At 50.7% G+C, this 22,868-nt stretch overlaps 7 protein-coding genes across 7 annotated transcripts; 4 read left to right on the forward strand and 3 right to left on the reverse strand.

The window, feature by feature from the left end:
• Nucleotides 1-2,033: 2,033 nt before the first annotated feature.
• Nucleotides 2,034-4,685, forward strand: CGCS363_v001632 (uncharacterized protein; the record flags this gene model as incomplete). Its single annotated transcript, XM_036633481.1, has 5 exons — nt 2,034-2,078; nt 2,187-2,217; nt 2,894-3,369; nt 3,424-4,070; nt 4,124-4,685. 5 exons carry the CDS (start codon nt 2,034-2,036, stop codon nt 4,683-4,685), a joined length of 1,761 nt encoding a protein of 586 aa, XP_036502407.1.
• Nucleotides 4,686-5,661: 976 nt separating this feature from the next.
• Nucleotides 5,662-6,943, reverse strand: FCK3-1 (putative glycosyl transferase FCK3; the record flags this gene model as incomplete). The annotated part of the gene is made up of 2 exons (XM_036633482.1): nt 5,662-6,713; nt 6,763-6,943. The coding sequence occupies 2 exons, from the start codon at nt 6,941-6,943 to the stop codon at nt 5,662-5,664; spliced, it is 1,233 nt and encodes a 410-aa protein (XP_036502408.1).
• An 830-nt stretch (nt 6,944-7,773) lies between these two features.
• pmd1-2 (Leptomycin B resistance protein pmd1) lies at nt 7,774-11,885 on the forward strand (the record flags this gene model as incomplete). Its single annotated transcript, XM_036633483.1, has 7 exons — nt 7,774-7,815; nt 7,863-8,704; nt 8,758-9,046; nt 9,115-9,363; nt 9,425-10,082; nt 10,138-10,959; nt 11,017-11,885. 7 exons carry the CDS (start codon nt 7,774-7,776, stop codon nt 11,883-11,885), a joined length of 3,771 nt encoding a protein of 1,256 aa, XP_036502405.1.
• Nucleotides 11,886-12,581: 696 nt separating this feature from the next.
• Nucleotides 12,582-14,063, reverse strand: CGCS363_v001635 (uncharacterized protein; the record flags this gene model as incomplete). Its single annotated transcript, XM_036633484.1, has 1 exon — nt 12,582-14,063. The coding sequence occupies one exon, from the start codon at nt 14,061-14,063 to the stop codon at nt 12,582-12,584; it is 1,482 nt and encodes a 493-aa protein (XP_036502406.1).
• Nucleotides 14,064-15,603: 1,540 nt separating this feature from the next.
• On the reverse strand, nt 15,604-19,179 carry FUM6-0 (Bifunctional cytochrome P450/NADPH--P450 reductase; the record flags this gene model as incomplete). The annotated part of the gene is made up of 6 exons (XM_036633485.1): nt 15,604-17,030; nt 17,084-17,579; nt 17,644-18,511; nt 18,555-18,846; nt 18,905-18,985; nt 19,035-19,179. 6 exons carry the CDS (start codon nt 19,177-19,179, stop codon nt 15,604-15,606), a joined length of 3,309 nt encoding a protein of 1,102 aa, XP_036502403.1.
• A 588-nt stretch (nt 19,180-19,767) lies between these two features.
• On the forward strand, nt 19,768-20,438 carry CGCS363_v001637 (uncharacterized protein; the record flags this gene model as incomplete). The annotated part of the gene is made up of 3 exons (XM_036633486.1): nt 19,768-19,821; nt 19,877-19,918; nt 19,977-20,438. 3 exons carry the CDS (start codon nt 19,768-19,770, stop codon nt 20,436-20,438), a joined length of 558 nt encoding a protein of 185 aa, XP_036502404.1.
• Nucleotides 20,439-21,279: 841 nt separating this feature from the next.
• bioF-1 (putative 8-amino-7-oxononanoate synthase) lies at nt 21,280-22,813 on the forward strand (the record flags this gene model as incomplete). Its single annotated transcript, XM_036633487.1, has 3 exons — nt 21,280-22,111; nt 22,164-22,306; nt 22,364-22,813. The coding sequence occupies 3 exons, from the start codon at nt 21,280-21,282 to the stop codon at nt 22,811-22,813; spliced, it is 1,425 nt and encodes a 474-aa protein (XP_036502401.1).
• Between the last annotated feature and the right edge of the window lie 55 nt (nt 22,814-22,868).

Consider the following 22,868-nt stretch of genomic DNA (forward strand, 5'->3'; position numbering starts at 1 on the left):
ATGCGCCTCATATCTCAGACCCGAAGTAAGCAGCATCTTGGCGCAGGCGTCTCCTCTTCAGCCAGGACAGACAACGAGAGAGGTCGAACAGGCAGTGCGCAATTTCTCTAGAGACGAGCGCAAACTCCAACAATCGGACCGAGGGGGGAAACGGAAACGGAATCCGAAGTGTATTAACCCAAAAGCCCCCAAACCATCAGGCGGCAGTGCCGAAACAACGTGAACGGGAAAAGGGCTGTGAGCAGCGGATCCCGTCACCATCAACAGGTAAAGTCTCCGAGAATTAGGCAACAGATATGGAAGGTCGTTGAAAGGAGAATACTAGAAAGTGCTTGGAATTGCAAGGTGTTTCTTCAGAAACTGCGGGTTCCGCGGGCCAGTTACGTGGCCGCTGATAAACATGCTGTGCAAGCGCCAACGTGGGATAGTTTTCTTGGCGGCATGACCGTGAGATGCGCCCAGGCTAAAGGATCATGACGCTCATAATTAGTCAGTCAGCTCGTCACACTCTCAAAGGTACCTATTTGCGCCTTTTTCTTGTGCCGAGACTGAAGGATTGCGCGAGCCAGGTTTCATACGCCTCATTGTGCCATCATGAACCAAACTCTCGTATGATGCGAGAGGAGTTTAGCCGGTCTGCGACGGACGGACGAAATACATCATATTTCGGGTTCATTTTCGTCTTGAAAGCAAGTAGCAACGGAGATTTCAATTCGTCCAAGCATGAGATGTAATACAATCTCCAGCTGTGTAATTTACATCGAGGGGGCTGGGCATGCTTGGCGCGCACTTGATCTGACTGCTGCAGCTTCAGATGATTAAGCCTTATCCTAAAAGACACTTGTCTTAACGCCGTTATTTTGGAAAATCCGTGGGGGTTATTTGTGACTAGAAACCAAAGGAGACAGCCTCATGCAAATCTCAGACAAATTGGGCAATGATCATATTCACTCAGCAAGGGGCAACTGTAGCTATTTTGGTACTCACTCAATAGTTGCTAGCGACAGGGCTTAGCGCAGTGGGACAGGTAGGGCGAGAATTGGCTGGGCACATAGCCATCATTACATTACATCTTACTCTGTCGACTCACATACATATGCATCACTCAGCGGTGACGTGTTGGAAGTTGGTCCCATCTCATCGCGAAAAACATGACCCTGTTGGAGCAGCGCGGAGAAAAGGGCGGGGCGTCCCGCCAGTGGCTTTTCTACAAAAGATCCTAATTGTTTGGCGGCCGACAGATCAGGCAGATCAGCAACGACGCCGACTGGTGGCTCGTTCGTCCGAACGGCTCCTTTCTCGCTTACCCCTCCAAATTGGGAATGATGCCCTCCAGAGCGGCAGTTGGTCGATCAAATAGGCATCTGTCGTCTCAACAGTTGGATGATTAGACGCATGCCGCGCCACAGCCGAGACGCTAGCTGGACGTCTTCTTAGGGGGGATCGAGTACTAAAGAGCAACACAAAAGTAAAGGGAATGTTGGTGTGGCCCACAGAAGGATATCTGCAATGCTACCCACGAATGTGGACGGCGACGGCGTGCCCGTTGGAGTTCGCACTGTTAGAAAGCCGCCAAGAAGGCTGCCAAGACACCACTGTATGCCCCCAATACAGCCAAAGATCCTGTCTCTTCCTAGAGCTCCGTCTCTGATGCTTCTGCCTCGAAGGATTCAGTAAGTGTTAATCCCTTTGGACACCGAAAGGACCTACTGTAGTGTGATTTGGTGTGAGCGGACTCCACACGCGGCAGCCAGGAGCTATCTGAGTGGCTAAAGCTCTCTCAAATGTGCCACCTCGTCGGCAGCAGGTCGAGCCGCTGTGCCTACGAGATGCCATACAACTTCCAGAGCTTCTTTGATATAAGACGCGGGTTCCAAGTTCCGCGCGGTTCCACAAGAGGTCCACGCAAGCCGCTAGCCATCACCGCGTTGCATTTCACATACAATTAGAAGACGAGCGGTGAATGATAGACGCACTGGGCCTTGATATTCGTTGGCTGGTTTACCGCCTGCACCGACCTCGGCTACGTCACCATGTCACAGAAGAAACGATCGAGGGCCGGCTCCGGCCCTGTCGAAGTGAGTTGCTCCTTGAACTTTCTTTGTCGCATTCGCAAAGGCTGAGGCAGAGCGCATTCATTCTACTTCGCATTCGCATGCCATTTCATATTGGCTAATAATAAGCAGGACAACACTTCAGATACCCGAGATCATCTAGGTAAGTTGAACGTTATAGCCCAGTGCTTAGACCTAGGCACACTGGGGATTCGGGAATCGAAGACCAACCACTGACGGGTAAATCATGATTTAGCATGCGACCAGTGTCGAATCAAGAAAATTCGCTGTGGAAAAGAGCGACCCAATTGCTCCAATTGCACTCGCATGAATCTAGATTGCAATTGGTCTGGTCATGGCAAGAAACCAAATCAGACTGTGATGCTGTAAGTCAATTCTTTTTACCTGCCCCTGTCAGATTGGTGGATCACTGCCCCGAGAGCATGGACATGAACTCAAGTTGTAGCCCTGATTTAAGATGATTGACGCGCTATGCAGGAACAAATCTATCTCCAATATGGGAGAACGTCTTCGACTGATCGAAGGCAACATTTCCGGCATACAACGCTCTCTTCAACGGCTTGACTCAAGCATGACAAGTCGCCTTGGATTAGCCAGCGAAGACGTTGTTGCATTCACAGGTACCGGCTGCAGCCCACCAAGAGGTACATCCAACCATGGCAGCAGGACCATCAGCAGCAGCAGCAGCAGCTCGGTAGTGTCTGACATGTCCTCTCTTGGGTATCATATCGTCCGCGACGCCCAGGGACATGAACGCTGTATTGGGCCGTCTTCTCTATTGTCACTAATCCACAACATTGATGAACTTACAATACCAGAACCCGAAGGCGCCGGAACCAATGCGGCGGCAGCCCGCGAGATGATCAAGGAACTCGGCTACAGCACGGGCCAGCCACTGTATTCCAGCACACATGACGCCTCAGCAATCAAGGCTCCTCCGATGCTGATCGTCGAGGCCCTGATTGAGCCTTATTTTGAGTCGATCAACTCCCATTTGCCCATCTTCACCCGGGAGGGATTCCGCCGCCTGATGGACGCTTCCCGTGCGGAGGCCAACCCCGCATACAACCGGCCGTTTGCCATCTGTGCCAATAACATGGTACTATTGACGCTGTCAGCCAAAGCGTTGCACTCGCAGGCGAAGAGCACCTCACCATCTAACCTGGAACCAATCATGGAATCAATTGATGTCGAGCTTATCCAATCTTTCATCGGCAATGCCAATCGCGCCATGGTCCAGGTTGAGCAGCTTCTCAGCCCTCGCCTGGTGAACGTCCAAGCTCTGCTGTCTTTGGTGGGTATTACAAGGGAGGCCACTGAAAGCTACTTCGCTGACCTTTGAGCATAGTGTTTTGTCGCCCAAATGTGGCTTTCTGAGGATGTTTTCAATCTTGCATTGACTTTGGCAGCCCACGTAGCCAAGTCCATGGGCTTGTACCAGCCACAAGCGTCCTCGTTAACAGCATCCAGCCTAAGTTCTGAAGAAGTTCAAGAACGAAGAAATGTTTTACAGTGTCTGTACTGTCTTGATAAGGCAGTCTGCTGGAACATTGGTTCGTTGCCCAGCGCCTCCACCGACGTGGTGACTACAACTGAGTCGATGAGATTGTCGGAAGAGCCACCCTCCCTTATGGACGCGAAGTTTTCTCTTGCGCAAATTGAAGACGACCTGTACACAGTATTTTACTCCAGAAACGCCGCCATGCAGGACCACATCGCAATAAAAGCGAGAGCCATCCGAGAACGACTAGAGGAGTGGAGAGCCGCTTATCGTCTTGAAGAGCAAGACGACTCATTCGGCACAGGCTCTCCGTTTTGCTCAAAGCTAGAGCTGGATATTCCTCTTCATTTTGCCCGGATGAGATTGATGTGGCCTTTCGTCAGAGAGCCAGAGGCAAGAGCCTTGCTTCTTGACGACTGTCGCACAAGTCTCCAACTTCTCCAACAACTTTGGAACGCAACGTCAAACCACGACCATTACCCTAGTTTTGCATGGTAGGAGCTCCTTCATACCAAGGTATTTAGGAATAGGAACTAAAGTTTCGTAGGCTGATTGTATCCTTCCCCACAAACGTCATCTTTCATTTTGCTAGCCAGTTCGAAGATCCACAATTCCCCGTGGGTGACCTCGAACTACTAAACTTTCTCTTAACATCACTCCAAAATGTCTCCATGTTCGCGACAGAGAATTCTTACGTTGTCCGATTTTGCAGCTTCGTCAGAATTCTTACACGTCTCGCCCATGATATTGTCGACAGTCGAGACGCAACTTCTTCTCCGGAAGTGGTATTTCACACCATGGAGGCTTCGCCAACACAAATACAGAGTCAAACGGAATTGGAGCATTCAAGACCAAGAGTTTTCGATGGACAAACAGTCATCAACACACAGGATGCTTTGCATCTGCACGAAGACCTGGATACGCTGATGACTATGTGGGAGAATGGTACCAACGCTTTTACCGGCTTCTCCAGAACCAATGATCTGATGGTATTTGATGACTTTTCGCCAAACGTGGACAAAGGGCTGTGGGATCATTACAATCTTACAGGCGATATCCATGCTGATCGGGTACAAGAGACGGAGTTGCTTCACCAAGAAGAGTTATGACCAGTTGCAGATTACCAGAAGCGTAAATTTTCAGGACCGAGCGGGCGTGTCGGTTTGGCTTTGACTAGGACTCTTTGATTGACTGAATAGAATGATATTTATCATCTGACGTATTCGTTGTTTTCGCGCAATACCCATTGCAACATTGAGTTCCACAAATGTACATGAAGCTTCCTTTCTCTTAGCGATCAGCTCGGAGCCTGGTGCTTCCAATGGAGATTGAACAGAGCCCAGCGTGGATTGCTCAATGGGTGATGCAAGTTTCAATCGGAATGGGCTCCGTGCTCCGGTCTTATCTATTTTTGATCCAGGCTTATTCCATCACTTGGAAAAGGCCAAGAGACGGACGGAATCCTACAGCCCAAACCTTCTTTCAGCTGGCTCCTTCGGTTAACCAACATGGGCATGATCTACTGGCCTTGTTCGAAAGCATCGCCCCGAATTGCACATTGTACCTTATTGGGTGTTGAGAACACCACAAGCACTGATGACGCATTTCTTTTCGATCATTGATTGACCAGCCATTGCAGAAAATTCCCGAAACAAGACTAATACTCAAAGTACGCAAGATGGAGATAAGAAAGACCGGTTGCTGTCGACGATTCCATTTGGATAATGATGGCTCCACAGCGCCAATACACCCGGACGCCACTGTTATCGACTCATTGGTCTTCACCCTGCCTCTTGCATTTACCTAGACGGAACTCGCCCGCAGCTACAACTGTGCCAAATTGGATATTATGCCTGGCGCAGTGGGATGCTCATTGGCCAAACCATCTGGCAGGACGCTTGCAGGGAAATGACCGAAGCGAAGTCCTTAACTAATGAGTCTGAGATGATTCATAGAAATCAAAACGTTTGAATACTCTAAAGAAACCTAATGAACAAAATCCCGGGTTGGCAAACTTGATGCATTCCTCCATAAATCTAAACCGATATCTAAGTTCCCCCCAAAGCCATGAACGACGTCGGTGTCCTACACCTCAAAAAGACCCTTGTTGAGCATGTTATCGTCAATAGGTCTTGGGGGTTCAAGAGTTGCAATGGTCTCTCTTGTCTGCCGGAAATGAACACTTCCATAGCGGAGCAAGTCGGCAAAAGTGCCTGGCGCCTGGTCTTTGCCAATATTCTCTGGCAAGTCCCACAGAGTGCCGAGGTGAGGTGAGTGAGTCAACCCTTTCGCGCGTGTAACTTTCTGCAGGCTGGCACTTGTCAAGATAGTCCACACCACCTCCTCAGCCAACTTGTACTGCTCAGACTCCAAGTAATGTCGCTCGCCATCAACGGGCATAGCCAAGATGTCCAGTAGCTTTTGGCCACTCCCGGCGAACCCGAGGATCATCTCACCAGGCCAGTCTTCGCAGACGGTATCGAAGACGAGCACTTTGTCGCACCAATAATCGGTCCCGGAGAAGCCATCTCCTGCGTCGTTGGTGAGGCACAGCCGAACCCATGCCAGAACCTGCCAGATGTACTCCATGGCAGTCTGAGGAGAGACCTTCCAATCCCAGGTAAGGTTCGCATTGTCTACAACTTCAAAAGTCTCGTCCTTGGCGAACTCGAGCAGAGGATGGCTCAGCATGCCGGAAGACTCCTTGCGCCCGGTCCAAATGTGGATGATCAGGTCATGCCAGAGCTTGATGAAAGGATCTCCTTCCCGCGCGGCAATGAAGTGATTCGCCCACACTTGGTCGTAAATGAGCGGAAGGGCAATCTGGCAAGGTGTGTTGGGGTTGGCGAGTTCGTCCCAGCAAATGCGGTCAATGTGACGGATCAATATGCTGCCCACGTCCATGCATACGCCGCCGTAAGTGTACAGAGCGGCACCTCGTATGAAGTCTGCACTATGCTGCCCAGCCCATGGTCCTTTCATCGTACGATCGACGAAAGCATTAGGAAAGAGGTCGGCAGGAAGATACTTGAGAACGTAGTTCGGCGACTCCGGTACGTTGTCCAGAACACGGACAGTCCAATTCGGCCCGCAGATCCGGACCCAGTCAACCACGTTGCGCCGGGCCCAAAGGGGTGCTGTGTTTGTGTTAGCGATTATCCACACGGTAAGAAAGTCGCATCATACTGTTCATCAGACCGGTGTCCCAAAAGGCCCATATGTTTTTCTCAGATGTGACAGGGACATGTTGGCTGAGTTGCTTGAGGATCTCGTCTTCGGATCTTGTATCAACGAAATCAGAAATTTTCAAAGAGTCCCGGTACTTCTCCGGGATGGAAAACTTGCGCTCGTTGCTCAGAGACCCCATGATTAACACATTCGCATGGTAGCTAAGACATCAATTTCAGCATCTTGAGAATTGCTCCTAGCACAATAGCTATTTATGAAGTCCCGGCACGAAATGTTTGATCAGAGCTTTTGCAATCGAAACCCGCCCTCCGTGGTCTCCTCGGACGATTAGGCACTGCCCCTGGTCATCCCGGAAGCCGATGACCATCGTCGCCAGATGAATCCGTGCCGGCCTGAGCCACGGAATGCACCTAAGACAGGCGAAATTCCTTTGACTGGTTACTGCGTGAGACATGGACTTGGCGGATCGAAGGCTTGGTGCCGATAGGCATGCCAAGAGCCGGTGAGTGGAATCCGTCATCCGGGTCAGCTTTCGCAAGCTCGCACTCGCTTAACCCATTTATCATCTCTGGCGCCAATCCAAGTGATTGAATTTCATGGCTTCTTCGCAAGGTTTGTCGGCTGGATTATGACATAATCCGAATGCGAATGCGCGAAGTCGTGTGGGAGGCTGGCTGGGAATATTGCGGTTTGCAGGGCGAAATGGACGCAATTTCTTCAACGCTGTCATGGTCTGGTACCTACATCTACCTGAGCTGAAGCAGCAGACCACTTAATGATAATTTGCTCATGACTTTGAGTACATCATACAGCTTTCCTTCGGAAAGCTTCGCTGCATATTAGAGCAGCATAACTGGTGCATCCCACCCTACCTTAGCAATATTATTCCATCTTTGCTGCAAAAACGCTCACTTGAGGCCGGCAAACCACACGAAAATCTCAGACTAGGCCGCGATGGGTTCTTCTCATATACGGGAAAACTCAACTTCTTCGGGAGTTCGATTGAAGATGGAAGAACCGAAACCAATTTCGGCGACGAGGGCTTACATCGTGCGTTCTTCCTCCCTCACGAGAGTATGCTGTACTGACTCACACAGCGCATCTTCACCTACCTCGGGCCCAAGGAGATCATTCTTGAGGCCATTGCTGTCGCCGCCGCAACGATTTCAGGTTCCGGACTTGCCCTTGTGAACCTTGTTCTTGGACGATTGATTACGGTCATCACGAACTATATCTCCGGCCTCTCAACAAAGGAACAATTCATGGAAGATGTCACCAAGCATTGTTTTTACTTCATTTACATTGGTGCAGGACGTCTGGTCTGCACTTACATTTATATGACGCTTTCGACCTACTCGGCCTTCCACATGGTGCGCAATTTGCGCCGTCAGTTCTTGCGGGCGGCGCTCAGCCAGAACATCTCATACTTCGACATGAATTCGAACTCCATCTCAACACAGGCGTCGACTAACGGAAACCTCATACAATCGGGCGTTGCTGAGAAGTTAATGATATGCTTTCAAGCCATGAGCACCTTCGTGTCGGCCTTCATCATCGCCTTCACATCGTACTGGAAACTGACGCTGATTTTGCTCTGCGTACCCCCGGCACTCATGATCGTGATCGGCATTGTGGCTACGCTGGAGGCCAAAATTGAAACAGACATGCTCAGCATCTTTTCTGAGGCTTCTTCGTTTGCGGAGAGCCTGATATCGACTCTTCGTACGGTGCAGGCCTTTGGAAGTCGAGAGACGCTTATGTCCCACTACGAGACGTTTCTCAACAAGGCACAAAAGATGGGCGCGAAGAAGAGTCCGTTGTATGGAGTCCTGTTCAGCATGGAATACTCCATCATGTACTCGGCAATTGGGCTTGCCTTTTGGCAAGGAACCAAGATGATTTCGCGGAATGAGGTGGCAGACGTCGGGACAGTCTTCATGTGAGCCATCTTCAAATCACACTCAACTATTTATGAGTCTAACCTCGAACTAGTGTCATCATGTCCGTCATAGTCGCAACACTGACTTTCACCATTATTGCGCCCTACATGATTACATTCCAACGAGCTGGGACGGCTGCTACCCAATTATTCTCTCTCATAGACAGAGATACTCAAATGGACCCCTTCGATCAGTGGTCCGGAGAAAGGCCGGCCGATGTATTTGTGAGCGGAGAGATCGAGATGCAAAACATTACCTTCAGTTATCCTACCCGCCCAGAGGTGGCAGTTCTGGACAATTACACTCTCAAGATCCCCGCCGGAAGAGTCACTGCTCTTGTGGTAAGTCCAGGCACTGGTGTTCACTATGGCACATTTTATGCGTGGTCTTCTGACATTCACTACGACAGGGCGCTAGCGGGTCAGGTAAAAGCACCATTGTCGGTCTTCTGGAGCGGTGGTACGAGCCCTCCGCCGGAACAATCACCTTAGACGGGATTCCCATTGAAGATTTTAACCTGACATGGCTAAGAACCCATGTCAGACTTGTTCAGCAAGAACCGGTTCTTTTCAATGGGACCGTGTTCGAGAACATCGCCAACGGGCTAGTGGGGACTAGGTGGGAGTATGCTTCAGCGACAGAACAGCAAGAACGAGTTGTAAGAATCCAAAGCCACACAAAATTCCAAACATTCGATCACTGACTCTGGTTTGCTGCAGGAAAATGCCGCCAGGCTAGCCTTCGCCCACGACTTCATCACGGAGAAGCTTCCAGAGGGCTACAGTACTATTATTGGTGAGCGAGGGGGTCTTCTTTCCGGCGGCCAGAAGCAAAGAATTGCTATAGCCAGAAGCATCATCTCTGAGCCCAAGATTCTCCTCCTCGACGAGGCTACCAGCGCACTGGATCCTCACGCTGAGGGGATTGTCCAAAAGGCCTTAGAGAGTGTTTCAAAGGGTCGCACAACTATTGTCATTGCTCACAAACTGGCAACAATTAGGAAGGCGGATAATATTGTCGTCATGAATAGTGGTCGCATTGTCGAGCAAGGAACTCACCAGTGGCTTCTGAAGAAGCGGGGAGCTTATGCGCGGTTGGTCCAAGTCCAGGATCTCACGGTCCATGCGAAGGAATCGTCGAGACAGTCGCAAATCGAGTCGACTGGGGCTATCATCGACAAAGAGACTGCTCTTGAGCCTGGTCTGTTGTCCGAGGCTGGTATCGTTGAGCAGCGGCAGCCATTGGCGTCGGCAAGTCAATACGACTTTGACCAAGTCCGCGAAAGAGGTTTGGTCAGTGGTGTTGTGTCTCTGATGAGAGAAAACCCCGAACTAAAATGGTACTTTGCGGTCATTGGGGTGACGTGTATTCTTGGCGGTGAGCTTCTCTCAGATTTACATGCCGGAGCCCATACTAACATTGGTTGCGCTAGCTGGTGCGTTACCTGGCCAGTCGATATTGATGGCTCGAGTTATGGATGTCTTCAGACTCGAGCCTCATAGGTTGGGCGAGCGTGGCGCTTTCTACTCCCTCATGTTCTTCGTCTTGGGTCTAGGGACCTTCGTCAACTACTTCACTCTCGGATACGCTACCAACGCAGCCTCTCAAAAGATGCTCGTGAAGTATCGGAAGGACCTCCTCAACGGTCTCCTCAAACAAGACATGGTGTTTTTTGACCGTCCAGAAAATACGATTGGGTCTCTCACCGGAAGGATCGATACCGTCGCCCAAGCCATGTTGGAGCTCATGAGCGTCAACGTCGTGTTGATCGTGATTACAATGATAACGATAATTGCTTGTGCAACTTTGTCTATAGTCACCTCGTGGAAGCTCGGTCTTGTCGGCGTCTTTGCAGGTCTTATTCCTCTTTCGCTGGGGGGATACGCTCGCATTCGTTTGGAGATGAGGATGGACCAAAGTAATCAGAAGCGCTTCTCGGAGAGCGCCGCAATCGCATCCGAGTCGATTCTGGCAATTCGAACAGTTTCCAGTCTCGCCATCGAGGGTCGCGTCCTTGATCGCTACACGGAGGGGCTAGATCAAGCTATTCGCCAATCCATTTTGCCTCTGTTCCACATGATGCTGTGGTTCAGCTTCACACAATCTGTGGAGTACTTCATCCTGGCCCTCGGTTTCTGGTGGGGTTGCACGCTTGTCAAAGACTCGCAAATCTCATTCTATCAGTTCTTTGTCAGTTTCATGGGCGTATTTTTCGCTGGCAATCTTGCCAGCACCTTGTTCTCTTATACCAGTAGTAAGTCGGGAGATTGAAATGACTTTTGACCAAAAACCGGCGCTGACACTGGAACAGGCATCACCAAAGGGAAGGGGGCCACCCATTTCTACCTGTGGGTGAAGTCATTGCAACCAACAGTGCAGGAGACCCAGGAGAACCGGTCAATTGTGCCACAGCGGGCGGTCGAGACTATCGACATGGACAGCGTCAAGTTCAGCTATCCCCTACGTCCGGACGTCCAGGTCTTGAAGGGTGCCAATCTCAACATTCGGTCGGGAGAGTTCGTGGCTTTGGTCGGGGCTTCTGGCTGTGGCAAGAGCACCATCATTTCGCTCCTGGAACGTTTTTATGATCCGACATCCGGCAACATCAGGGTTGATGGGGCTCAACTTATTGATATGAACCCCGATGCTTACCGATCTCGTGTCTCACTGGTGCAGCAGGAACCGACGTTGTACCCGACTAGCATCCGAGCAAATGTACTTATGGGCTTAAAGTCGGACCCATCAACCACTACAGAGTCTGAAAACGACGCTGTCGAGAAGGCACTTCGCGCAGCCAACGCTTGGGACTTTGTCAGCTCCCTCCCCGAAGGTGTCAACACCCTATGCGGCACAAACGGATCGCAGCTGTCTGGAGGCCAAAGACAACGCATCGCCATTGCTCGCGCACTCATTCGGAAACCTCGACTTCTGCTCCTGGATGAGGCTACCTCAGCGCTTGACACTGAGTCTGAAAAGATTGTGCAGAATGCACTTGCCGACTCAGACGTGGGCAATCGAGCAACAGTGGCAGTTGCACATCGATTGAGTACAATCAAAGATGCTGATCGGATTTATGTTTTCAGTGGCGGGCGCATCTTGGAGCAAGGCACGCACAGTGAACTGTTGAGGTATGGAGGGCTTTATAAACGGTTGTGTGAAGCGCAAAGCCTCGGATCATAGTTGTCCATGAACATAACGCTCATCAGCTGGAAATGGCCACAATCACTTTTAGACAGACTGTAGATATATAAAACACGCCCCATTAGACGTTTAAACTAGATTTCTGAAGAAGACGTGATGCAATTGAAAGACGAGGGTACAAACACAACTTCAGCGATGAGCCTGGATCTCGACAGCTGTCGGAATGGAAAACTAATACTTAAGTGACATGTGGATTATTATACTGTGCTTCTCTTCGTCTCTACTCCATTATACGAGCCTGAATGCGATGTCAACATTCTTTGCACCCATTCTATGTCCTAGTAAGCTCGGAAGACCCTCACACAGGTGGACGATGAGGCTCACGAAAAATTTACACGAGAACGTTCGTTAGTTGCACAAACTTAGTGAACAGAAGATCAATAGATAAGCAGTGTCCCCGGATGTCTGGGGGAGTGCACAACTGCCCGATGAACATTCTTTTGATGCGCGATAATCGAAATTTTCCACCCCCAAGAAACCACCAGATTACATGTAGGACATCTAATCTGAACAAAATTTGTGTGCTAATGAAAACCAAAAGCTCTCTATGCCTTGAGGCTTGGAATGATGGGGAGTCTTGGTCACTAAACTGATCCATGAATTGCTCGATTCAACTCCTGCTCGGTTGGAAGATTGACGATGACAAGGTACAAGACGTCCTGCAAAGTTTGTAAGTTAAGTTGTCGAGAGGCCCATGGGGCTCCTCACCTTTTGCAGTAGACTCATCCAGCCGCTTTTTGGACCCTTTGTTGCCTTTTTCTTCTGCTTGGTAGTCTCGGAGACAGGCTCCGCCTCGTCAGGCTGTCCATCTTTGTCATTAGTTGGCTGACTGTAGTGACCTCTGCCAAACGTCTTGCCCTTCGTAGACCAGTTACCGCCGGTGACGAATGCGACAATATCTCCGCTAGCAGCCGGGTGAGTCGGGTCAGCGTATCGCGACCGAAACTCGGGCCTTGGCAGAGAACTGGCAACCGTAAACGTGGGGTTCCTTTTAATCCACTTGGCCTGCGCGCGTCGGTCCATGAAGTCGTCAAACCATACCTCGCCACGATCTAGGGCATTCTTCCTTTTTCCATTCGAATGTGTCTTCATCGCTTCGGCTGTCTGTTCGGGGGTTGGAAAGACGAGTGGCGCTGGTTCAGGGGAGTAGAAATCCCCACTAGAAGGTTGTGTCCTTCTCTTGACCTGCCTTTGCAAACTCTTCATGATAGCGTCGGTTGACGTCTTTTCCTTCACATTCCTCATTGTCTGGAGGAAGTCGACGTCTGCCTTGGGCAACGGAGCATCGATTACTCTCCCGTCAAAGCCGACAGGCGTCATCAGTTCATCGCTTGCATCAGGCTTCCACGTTGTGATTAGGCAAATCAGCCCGCGCGGCATGAAGAAGTCCTTGTTGATATGATCGAGGAACTTGGCAGACTTGCTGCGGCTCTGAGCCTCCATGGTAGCGTCCGTAGCAAACGCGACGGCGACGCCCACCACAAGCATGAACGGTTCAGGCGTGGCCATACCTGCGAGGCCGGCCAGATTCATGGCATAGAGGTACGGATTCGGTTCCAGAGCCTTGTTGAAAGTGTCGATAAAGTCGAGGAATGACCCCTCATCAATGTCTGCATTGGCTAAGATGGGCGTATAAGCTCGCACGAAGCCACGAGCACGCTTCTTGGGTCGCCTTTGAGGTACGACAACTGGCAGCTCTATCCTTGTCGAAGTACCCCTCCCTTCTGACGGAGAGGGATGTCTTTTCAGGAAAGCCTGGGCAAGATCGGCCGGCTCTTTTGATGCCTTGTTCTCAGTCGGTCCTTGAGTCGGTATCTGATTTGTCTGATGGTCTTCGTCGTCGCGCCTCCAAATGCTTTCGTTGATTTGCTCTGGCGTCATGACCGATGCATCCTCAAGCTGCTCATCCGAAATTACTATTTGGTTTGCTTCTGATTCCTTCCTGTCGCGTCGATACTGCACAACCTCTGACACAAGACCGACGATAGAAGCTGCGACTCTGATGATGCCGTCCACGGGATCATTCTTGTTGCCAATGGCTGAATTGGACTGCTTTCTCTTCTTCGTCTTGTTTTCACTCATTGCATCCTTTACAGCCTGCGTGGCTGCCTTCGTTGCCAGCTTCTTCCCCTGCTTGAGAAGTGCAGCGTGGCCCATGGCTGCGAATAATTGATAACAATGAATAGCAATCGAGCGCAAAAGGATGGGATGGTTCAAAAGTCTTTCGGGGGATGAAACTTGGAAATTCAGCACTGAAGCTTTTCATAATCAACTTGGATCTCAGTCACATTCAAAGACGGGAGGCCCCCGCAGTCCCTGGTCCAAAGACACAATTCTATTGCGGCTGATGTATTCCATGATGAACGTCTTACATGGTCGAATGAAATAGGCGCTTTCACATGGAATCCACCTTGAGAGGCTGCATACCCAACCCCAACGGCGCCTGCGTGAAAGCTATATCGGCCATGCTTAAGCGAAAGCGATGCCAAACGACAAAGGTTGGGGCTATTACTCTGCCGCCGCAGTAGTGCTTTTACATGAGCCCTGATTACGAAGGATCGGCTGTATGTCGATCCCTTGGCGTCTGCCTGTCTGCCTGTCTTATTTTTGCGAATGCGATCTTGGCGACGCACCATGAATTCCAGAGTAATTCTGGAGGCGCAGCACTTAAGGAAGCGAGTGCGATTGCAAAGCCCTGGAAGGTAAGACATCTTGGCGAGGGAAAAGCTTATGGTTTCCGCCAGCCAAGTACGGGCCATGAGACGCATGGTAAGCAAACATTGGTGAGACAAACAGCCAATGTTGCATTCGGCCACGTCAGTCAGCGGCGGTCCGGACGCCGTCTCCCGGGACGGCAGCAGACGGACAGCTGTGTACAAATCACAGGAGCAGAGGCTTTGGAAGTACGGCTCCCTTCTCATTTACGAAGCGTATTATCGGCGACGGTAATCTTCTCAGAAGCCTTGACAACGGGTCCCGGATGTCTAGCACCCCAGGAAGGGCCGTCATGGGCCATGGTGCGACTCGATTGTGTTCTCGCTTTTACAGCCGTGGTCCATACAGTCACAGCCTCTAGTCCTGATTCATGCCCTTCCACTTGGGTACGGTCTCGAGTGGACTTCCTGCGAAATAGCCAATGCCACTAAGATCCAAACGCGCTGTCTTATTTCCCAAAACCCAGTATTCTCCGCGCACATCTGACGCAGCTTGATGCGACATAGACACATGACATCTTCAGGTTCTTTCAGCACATGTAGCCCGCGACAGCAGGTAAAGCTTTCACAAATAAACTTACTGTGCTGGAAGGAGTTTCAGCACTCATCTTGAATATTTGTGTTTTGAAGCCCCTGTAACCTCAGACTAATGGATTATTGTGGTAATCCAATCGTCTGAAGTTGGGGGAGGGACAAAATTCCGAGAAAGCCCACCCGAGTAGCTTACATCCCACGGTGTGTTTGTATCCGATATTGTTGGAAAACTGTTACATGGTGCTGTGATAATCTAGTCAGAACATCACGCAGAACTCATGGCTTTCGTCAGTTGGTGATGAGGCTGAATCGTCCGTTCAAACATGTGTATATTTTGTCTAGTCCCTCCTGTGGCGAAATAATGTGATTTAAACAGTTTGAACCTCAAGTTGTGATCAATTTATTCGTCTAGTTAAAACACTTATAGTACCTGCCCGACAAGTGCCCCTCTAATTGAAGATCTCTCTGACATATCTTTCCCTGGGCAACTCCTGCTCCCATCTATCTGTGTCTTGCGCCGTGCTCTTGCCGCTTTTCTTATCAGCTTCGTACAGCATCGGACCCAAGACATCAAACACGCCGTCCGACATCTTCTTTCCCCCGCATACATAGACCACAGCACCTTCGTCCCATCTCTTCATCAATTCATCCCGAGTCGCCTGTATGCAGTCCGTAACGTACTTGAATTTGGCACCCGGATCACGACTGAAAGCGCGGTGAACTTTGACAACACCGAGGCTCTCATACTGATTGAACTCGGCCCGATACATGTCATCCAAGTTAGCGCCGCGGCAACCATAGAACAACAGAGCCGGAGCCAGAAGTCCCTCAGCCTGCGCTCGTTCCTGCACAAACCCACGGAAAGGCGCCAGACCAGCTCCCGCCGCAATCATGATGATGGGCGTTGTTGAGGGAGACGCCGGTAATCGAAACTCGCGGGGTGCCGGGAACAACGAAGCATAAAGAAGTTGTCCGACCGAGACCCCTGTCAGGAAGTGGGTTGCGACACCGCAATCTGCGACGCTGAGCGTGAGGTCGGTGTGATGAGGGTCTTTTACTGGCGAAGATGAGATCGAGTAGGTTCTGGGGCGCATCTGTGGCATCATAGAGAGGAACCTGGCGAAAGGTAGGTTCACTGAAGGAAATCTTTCGAGGAGGTCCAAGACTGATATATGCTTGGCTCGGACTTCTGCTTCATAGTGGTCCTCTGCCAGGCCGAGGAGAAGAGCCTTTGTGGCATTATCTACCACATCACTTCGACTCCCAAAATCACTCGGCCCAGTCGCATCAACCAAAGCATTGATGTTTCGCTGGCTGGCTGGCTGGCCAAGCTCAACGTACGTACCCAGCAGCTCTCCTGCCGAGACAGGCGTGTCGACTGGCAGCCCGAGGGGTCTGGCACTGCTGATGGTCAGAACCGCATCATGATCAAGCTGAAAGCGTGACAGGGCACGGTTCACCATCCCCTGGCCATTCTTGGGAAGTATCTGGAGGCGATCACCAGTCTGGAACCGAACTTCCGCCGGCAGCCTAAGGGTCAGATGATGCTTCTGCGGGACACCGGGATGCGAGAGTTGTTGCGTCTGAGTGACTGCGGCTCGAAAGAACCCTCGCCGAGTGGCGAGTCTCCCCGGAATACCAGGCTCGATTTTGACAGTCATGTCTGCCCCCACAGTTTCCACTGGCTGAACGTCATACTTTTCGGCGAGTGCTGGCCAAAGGTTTTCCATCGACCATCTCTCAGCATCTGCAAAGAGATCTGCCGTCGCCATGTCGGAGAAAGTGGCTTCAGTGAGCCTTACTGCTCCAGCTTTCTTCATCATGTCATTGACAAGAATGGGAACCTTGTTGTGCGTGGCTACCCAGTCGCTGTGCCCTGCTTCAAGTCAATGTGGAGCCAAAATAAGGGTCGATGAAGAGTATTCATACCTAAACCAAAGACGCTATAGCTCACTCCCTGAAGGTCTCCGGTTGCAAGGCCGCTCAGCCATTTCACAAAGTCGTCTGCGTTGTCAGAGGGGTATCCATTGTAAGAAGCGGCGATTATAATGACTGGCTGATCCTTTGGCAGCTTTCCCACTGCGTTGTTCATTTCTGTCACGGTCAAGGCCTCGAATCCAGCCGCCATCGCATCATCGGCCAACCATCGAGCGAGTGCCTCGCCGGTGCCAGTATTGGAACCGTACAAGATCGTCATTGGATGCGCATGCTCGGTTCTAGGCTTTGGCCTCTGAGCATTGGGATTGGTCTTCCGTTGGGTGGGTTGGCTTTCATGTTTGAAAAGATCCCCTGGCTTTTTCTCGTGACGCAGCCGCGCCTTCATTCTGAAGCCATCAGGCTTGATGGTAAGCGTTTGAAGAACCTTGAGCTTGTAGTTCGGGTCATCCATCTCGAAGTCGAAGTGCTGTAGGAGCATGGCCATAGCCTGGAAGGAGTTGAACCTGTTAGCAACTGCTTTGGTAGACATAAGGGTGGGTTGAAAGGTATACCATCAAAGCCTCCTGCCAGGCAAAGGCTCTCCCAATACAAGCCCTAGCTCCGTTTCCGAATGGTTTCCACGAGTTTGGCGGCAACTTGTTGAAACCATCACGCTGCATTCGTTCAGGCCTGAACTCCTCAGCATCATCACCCCATACGGCGGGATCGCGATGTAGCTGATGCAACACAATAACGATCGGATCCTCCTTGTTGACGACATACTTGCCACCTAGAACCTCGCCATCCTTCAAGGGACGTACATGAAAACCGGGTGCAGGGGCATGCAGCCGAATTGTCTCCTTCAAAACGGCATCCAGGTAAGGAAGCTTCTGGAGGTGTTTCAAGGTCATGGGTTCGCCAGCTTTGAGGATGGAGTCGACTTCCATCCGCGCCTTGGCCATCTTGTCGGGGTTTGCCAGCAAGAAGTAGAAAGCGAACGATAGCAGACCAGACGTCGTATCATGTCCTGCGATTAGGAACGTGTGCAAGTTCCACATGATTGCGTCGTCGCTAAGCTTATCGCCAGTTTTTGGGTCCACACCGTGAATCATCAAGTCAAGTAGAAGCTTGGAGTCGGGTTCCGGGCCTGCGGCGCGGCGCTTCCGAATGATTTCCTTGCAGATGTCAGCCATCGTCTGGATATCGGCCCTGTACTGCGCGTCGGCTTTGAAGCGCATTGCGTTGATGGCATCCGGGAATTGCGCTTTCTTGTCTGACTCGACGAGGACTCTGGAAAGACTTTTGACGTAAGCGTGCATGTCATCATTCAAATAGAAGCTATTCAGTCTGTAATTCATAGCGCAGAGAGTGATCGTGTCTACAGTGAGACGGGTGAAGTCGTCAACCGCATCTATTGAGGCTTCAGGACCATGTCGTGCCCTGTATTTTGTGTCAGCAACAAACCGCAAACAAAAAAGGGTACCCAGGGACGTGCCATTTCAGACACATTTGTTCAATGATGTCTTTCATACCATCAAACATGTCATGGATTTTGAGGGGGCTGAAGTTTGGGAGGAGGATTCGATGTGCGACCCCCCACTCGTGATTTCCGTGTTGAGCTGTGAAAAGCCCGTCGCCGCCAGCGTCTCGAAGGTGGTGTAGGGCTCCGTATACAACTTTACAGAAGCGCTTTTCATCGCTGAGTTCATTGGCGAGCTCTTGAGAGCCGACGATAATCTCCCTTGTTGATCCAGTATAAAGCTGAATGATGGGTCCTGTCATTTGTCAATTCAAAATTGGTCTCACACGTGGTCCCAGGAGTGGAAATAATACCATAATCTCTCATCAGATCTATCACAGACTTGAGGGTGTCATTGATATCGACATCCAGCACACTGCCTATCAGGGGGATGGCTAGAATTTGTCAGTACGGATCATGGCAGATTACTAGAATTGTTCTTACGTGGAGGGCCAGGGATGGGGACGATGCCATTGAGCATCTCCTGATATGTTAGTTTTTTCCTGAATAGAAGCTGAAGTGCCCATTGGAACCAAGACATCTTGCGCTCCTGAAGAATTGCGGATTTTGACACAGATGCAAACTCCATGATGACTTAAGTCAGTACTCAGTTGAGGAATTGAATATGATGGACATTATGCAGAATACTCTTGCTCCAGGCAAGCCTGCTGGTCCCTTAAAAGACGCCTAAAATGTCAATTGCACAATTGAATCTTTCGACGAGGCACGAAAAAACATTCTGGCCATCTTTCGATCAACATTCGAGAGCGGACTGCCCCGGTCCAAGTGGGGTCCGGAATCCGGGTCCCGGTCCGGCCCGGAAACTGCTGTTCAATGCGTCGGAACGCGGACAGCGAACAAGTGTAAGCTGTCATCTCGCCGCGGATCAAATGTAAGTAAAACATTTTAGGATTTGATCCTTCTGGCTGTCGGACTCCGAGCCGCTCAACCCAGCCGGCCACGGAGGCGTTCTGCAATAAACCATGAGGTAAACTGGGTATTGTGCCTGCATTCGGGATGCATCCTCCCGGCACGAACACCAGGTACGAACACCAGGTTTTGATAAATATTCCCATCGTAAGATATTTCGGGAGCAGCTTGTAACGGATTTCTTTTATCATCTGAACAAACCAACTCATTCGTCATCCCGTCTTCCGATTCATAAAGTCCCACAAATATGGCAGCTCCCGGAACCAAGACAATCCGCAACTTGAACGGTACTTGGATTGTGGTATGATAACGCCCATTCAACTGGTACCGCGATTATGTTTTAACAGGATACAAAGAACAGATCGCTTTCGGATGATTTGTCAGACACTTTGGCAATGGTAGGCAACTAATGTTCGCGTCCGTCAGAAAGCCCCTCTAACGTTTACCCAACTGTAGCAAGGTCTGAGCTGGATCACTCGCAAGGTCCTCACTAGTGGCGGAATCAGCCTTTCCATCACGCAGAATTCCTTGACATCCGAGGATTCCGGCGACGACCCAATCTTCAGTATCCATCAGGAACAGACAGTAACCCCCGGCAACTTCAAGAGTGAGGATAACTATGTTCTCGACGGCGTGGATCGCGACCAAAAGACGCAGGCTTTTGGAGCTCTGGTCACAAACGTCAAATTCGTTTCGATTGACAAGGTTCAATGCGGCGACCTTGGCCGGCGGCTTCGGGAGTCTGGGGTGACTGAGGTCATTGAGGAGTTTAGCACCAGCAAGAAGGGCGCTTGGTCGACGTTGACCACCTGGGCTTTGGAGGATGTTGATTCTCAGAGACGCCTGACTCAGTCTAGCACTACTGAGAAGAACGGGAAGAGTGTTACTGCTCGTTTGGTTTATGATTTTGCGAACTAGGGTTTGCGAAGTTGTGCCTGGTCATTCGTACATGCCAGTTTCGGAGCGTCACCCGGTTGCGTCAAAGTCAGACACTTGATAGTCAAATTCCTCAAAGCTATCGTAAATCAGCAGAACCTGAAAATCTTCTGCGCGTATCGTGACCTTGATGTATTATACCTTCGTTGTCATCTTTGGTGTCCTCTTGTTACCGCTATCCGCCCGGATAGCCAACTGTTTCCCCCGAATAGCGAAACTTTACCATATTCGTCGTGGTGAAAGCCCCTTAACCCGATCCGATGCGACTGCTACGAAATTGTTCAGGGATGAATTCGCGAAGGTCATGTAACAATCAGCTATGATGAGATCCACTTTGAATCGTATCCTGAGCATATCAGTATCCTATCGAAAACAGGCTTTGCCGCGCTTCTGCTGTTTCACACAGATTTACCTGTGCAGAAAAGAGAGTCATGATTACCCGGTCCCTCATTCAGCCAAGGCCGAGATGAAGGTCAAGCGGAGATAACACCACCAATACGTTCTGCCCTGAATGTCAAGCATGGCAGAGGTGCAGTCAGCCAAGCGATTACGGCTCGTAGCGCTAACTGAAAGAACGGCGACCCCGACAACTCGGCCCAAAATTGCCATCATGGATATCGGAGTCCGGTGAGCGGATTCCAAGCACCGACGCACAGACTGTTGATTTCCTAGCTCATGGATAAGAAACAAACTGCAGCATCTGGCAATCATATAAAGCCAGCCTTTCACAGAGAGTTGAGACGAGGAGCCAACACCATCCGCCATTGCAATCTCATTTCTCTTTGAAGTACACTTTACACTTCTCGAGATAGTCGTCTACACAATGAACTCCACAGCAGACGAGTCGGTCTTCAGGCAAATTGCGCAATGGAATCAAGCGCAGGAGCTCAGAGCTCCTAAGATGAAGGACGTCTTTTACCGCAACCTTGAAGAAGCTCTCGACATGCGACGAAGCCAGCATAATCTCATTACTTTGCGAAAACGCAAAGACAACATTGACTTTTCTTCAAACGACTTTCTCTCTCTCGCTACATCCGGACAGCTTCGTGAGGCTTTCCTCGAAGAGCTTCATCGGTACCCCAACTTCACTGTTGGCAGCACTGGCTCTCGTCTCCTAGACGGCAACAGCGATTATTTCGAGGATCTCGAGGACGAAATCGCTGCTTTTCATGGCGCTGAGCGTTCTCTCATCGTCAACTCCGGCTTCGAAGGCAACTCGGCAATCTTCTCATCCATTCCCCGCCCAGGCGATGCGATCGTGTTCGACGAGCTCGTGCATGCCAGCGCCCACGAGGGTATGTCGCGCTGCATGGCTAAGGTCAAGGTCTCCTTCAGCCACAACTGCGTCGACTCTTTCCGTGAGGTTTTGGAGATGGTGCATGAGTCCGAGCCACTGATTCAGCGAGGACAACGCGTTGTACTCATCGCCGTTGAAACGGTCTACAGCATGGACGGTGACGTGTGCCCGTTGAAGGAAATGATTGAGGCCGCAAAGGAGGTCTTACCAAAGGGAAACTTCCAATTCATCGTCGATGAAGCGCACGCCACTGGAGTCGTTGGTGATAAGGGAGTTGGACTTGTTTCGGCACTAGGCCTCCAGAGAGAGATTGCCATTCGCCTGCATACCTTTTCTAAAGCGTTGGGGGCTTCTGGCGGTAAGTCAACTCCAGCCACCATTCGAAGGCTCATTCTGATTCTTGATCGTAGCTGCAGTATTCTGCAACGATACCATCCGGACCATGTTGGTGAACCACGCCCGGCCCATCTGCTTCACCACAGCCGCATCATTCCCTACCCTGGCTGCTATCAAAGCAGCTTACCGACTCCTCGCAGATGGGAAGACAGAACCGGTAAGTGCTCATAAACTCTTGCCATCGGAGCGTTACAACTTGACTAACGGACAAAAGTCTCGTATGCGACTTCAGGAACACATTCGGCTTTTCTACAAGTCGATCACTGACAATCAACACTACAAGGATGTCCGTGACGCTGGAATTATTGATATTCCTCTGGCCGAGGAGTGGGAAGCACAGCCCATTCTTTCCCATATCGTTGCAGTCCTCACAGAGCCGCGTCATAACTACTTCCTCTCCATTCACCTCCAGCTTCTGCGCTTCTGGGCTTTCCCCGTTGACCCCCCTGCAGTGCCAAAGGGCACCAACCGCGTTCGCATCGCATTTCACGCCAGCCTCACCGAAGAACAGGTCGTTGGACTTGCTAGTGCTATCTGCGAGTGGGCCAAGGAAATGTTGGACATCAAGAAGAGTGGGAAAGAGGGTGCGCTGCCGACAGCGGCTCAGCAGGTGTACAAGATTACATCCCTGACTCCTCGCTTTGATCAGTACTCCGTCGAGTGAGGTTTGAAATGACGCGCAGTACATCTTTCTCTTTCGCGAGGGTGACTTTATCAGT

The sequence above is a fragment of the Colletotrichum siamense genome, assembly GCF_013390195.1.
Source record: "Colletotrichum siamense strain Cg363 chromosome Unknown KSG_Cg363_contig01, whole genome shotgun sequence".
In the NCBI taxonomy this organism is placed as follows: domain Eukaryota; kingdom Fungi; phylum Ascomycota; class Sordariomycetes; order Glomerellales; family Glomerellaceae; genus Colletotrichum; species Colletotrichum siamense.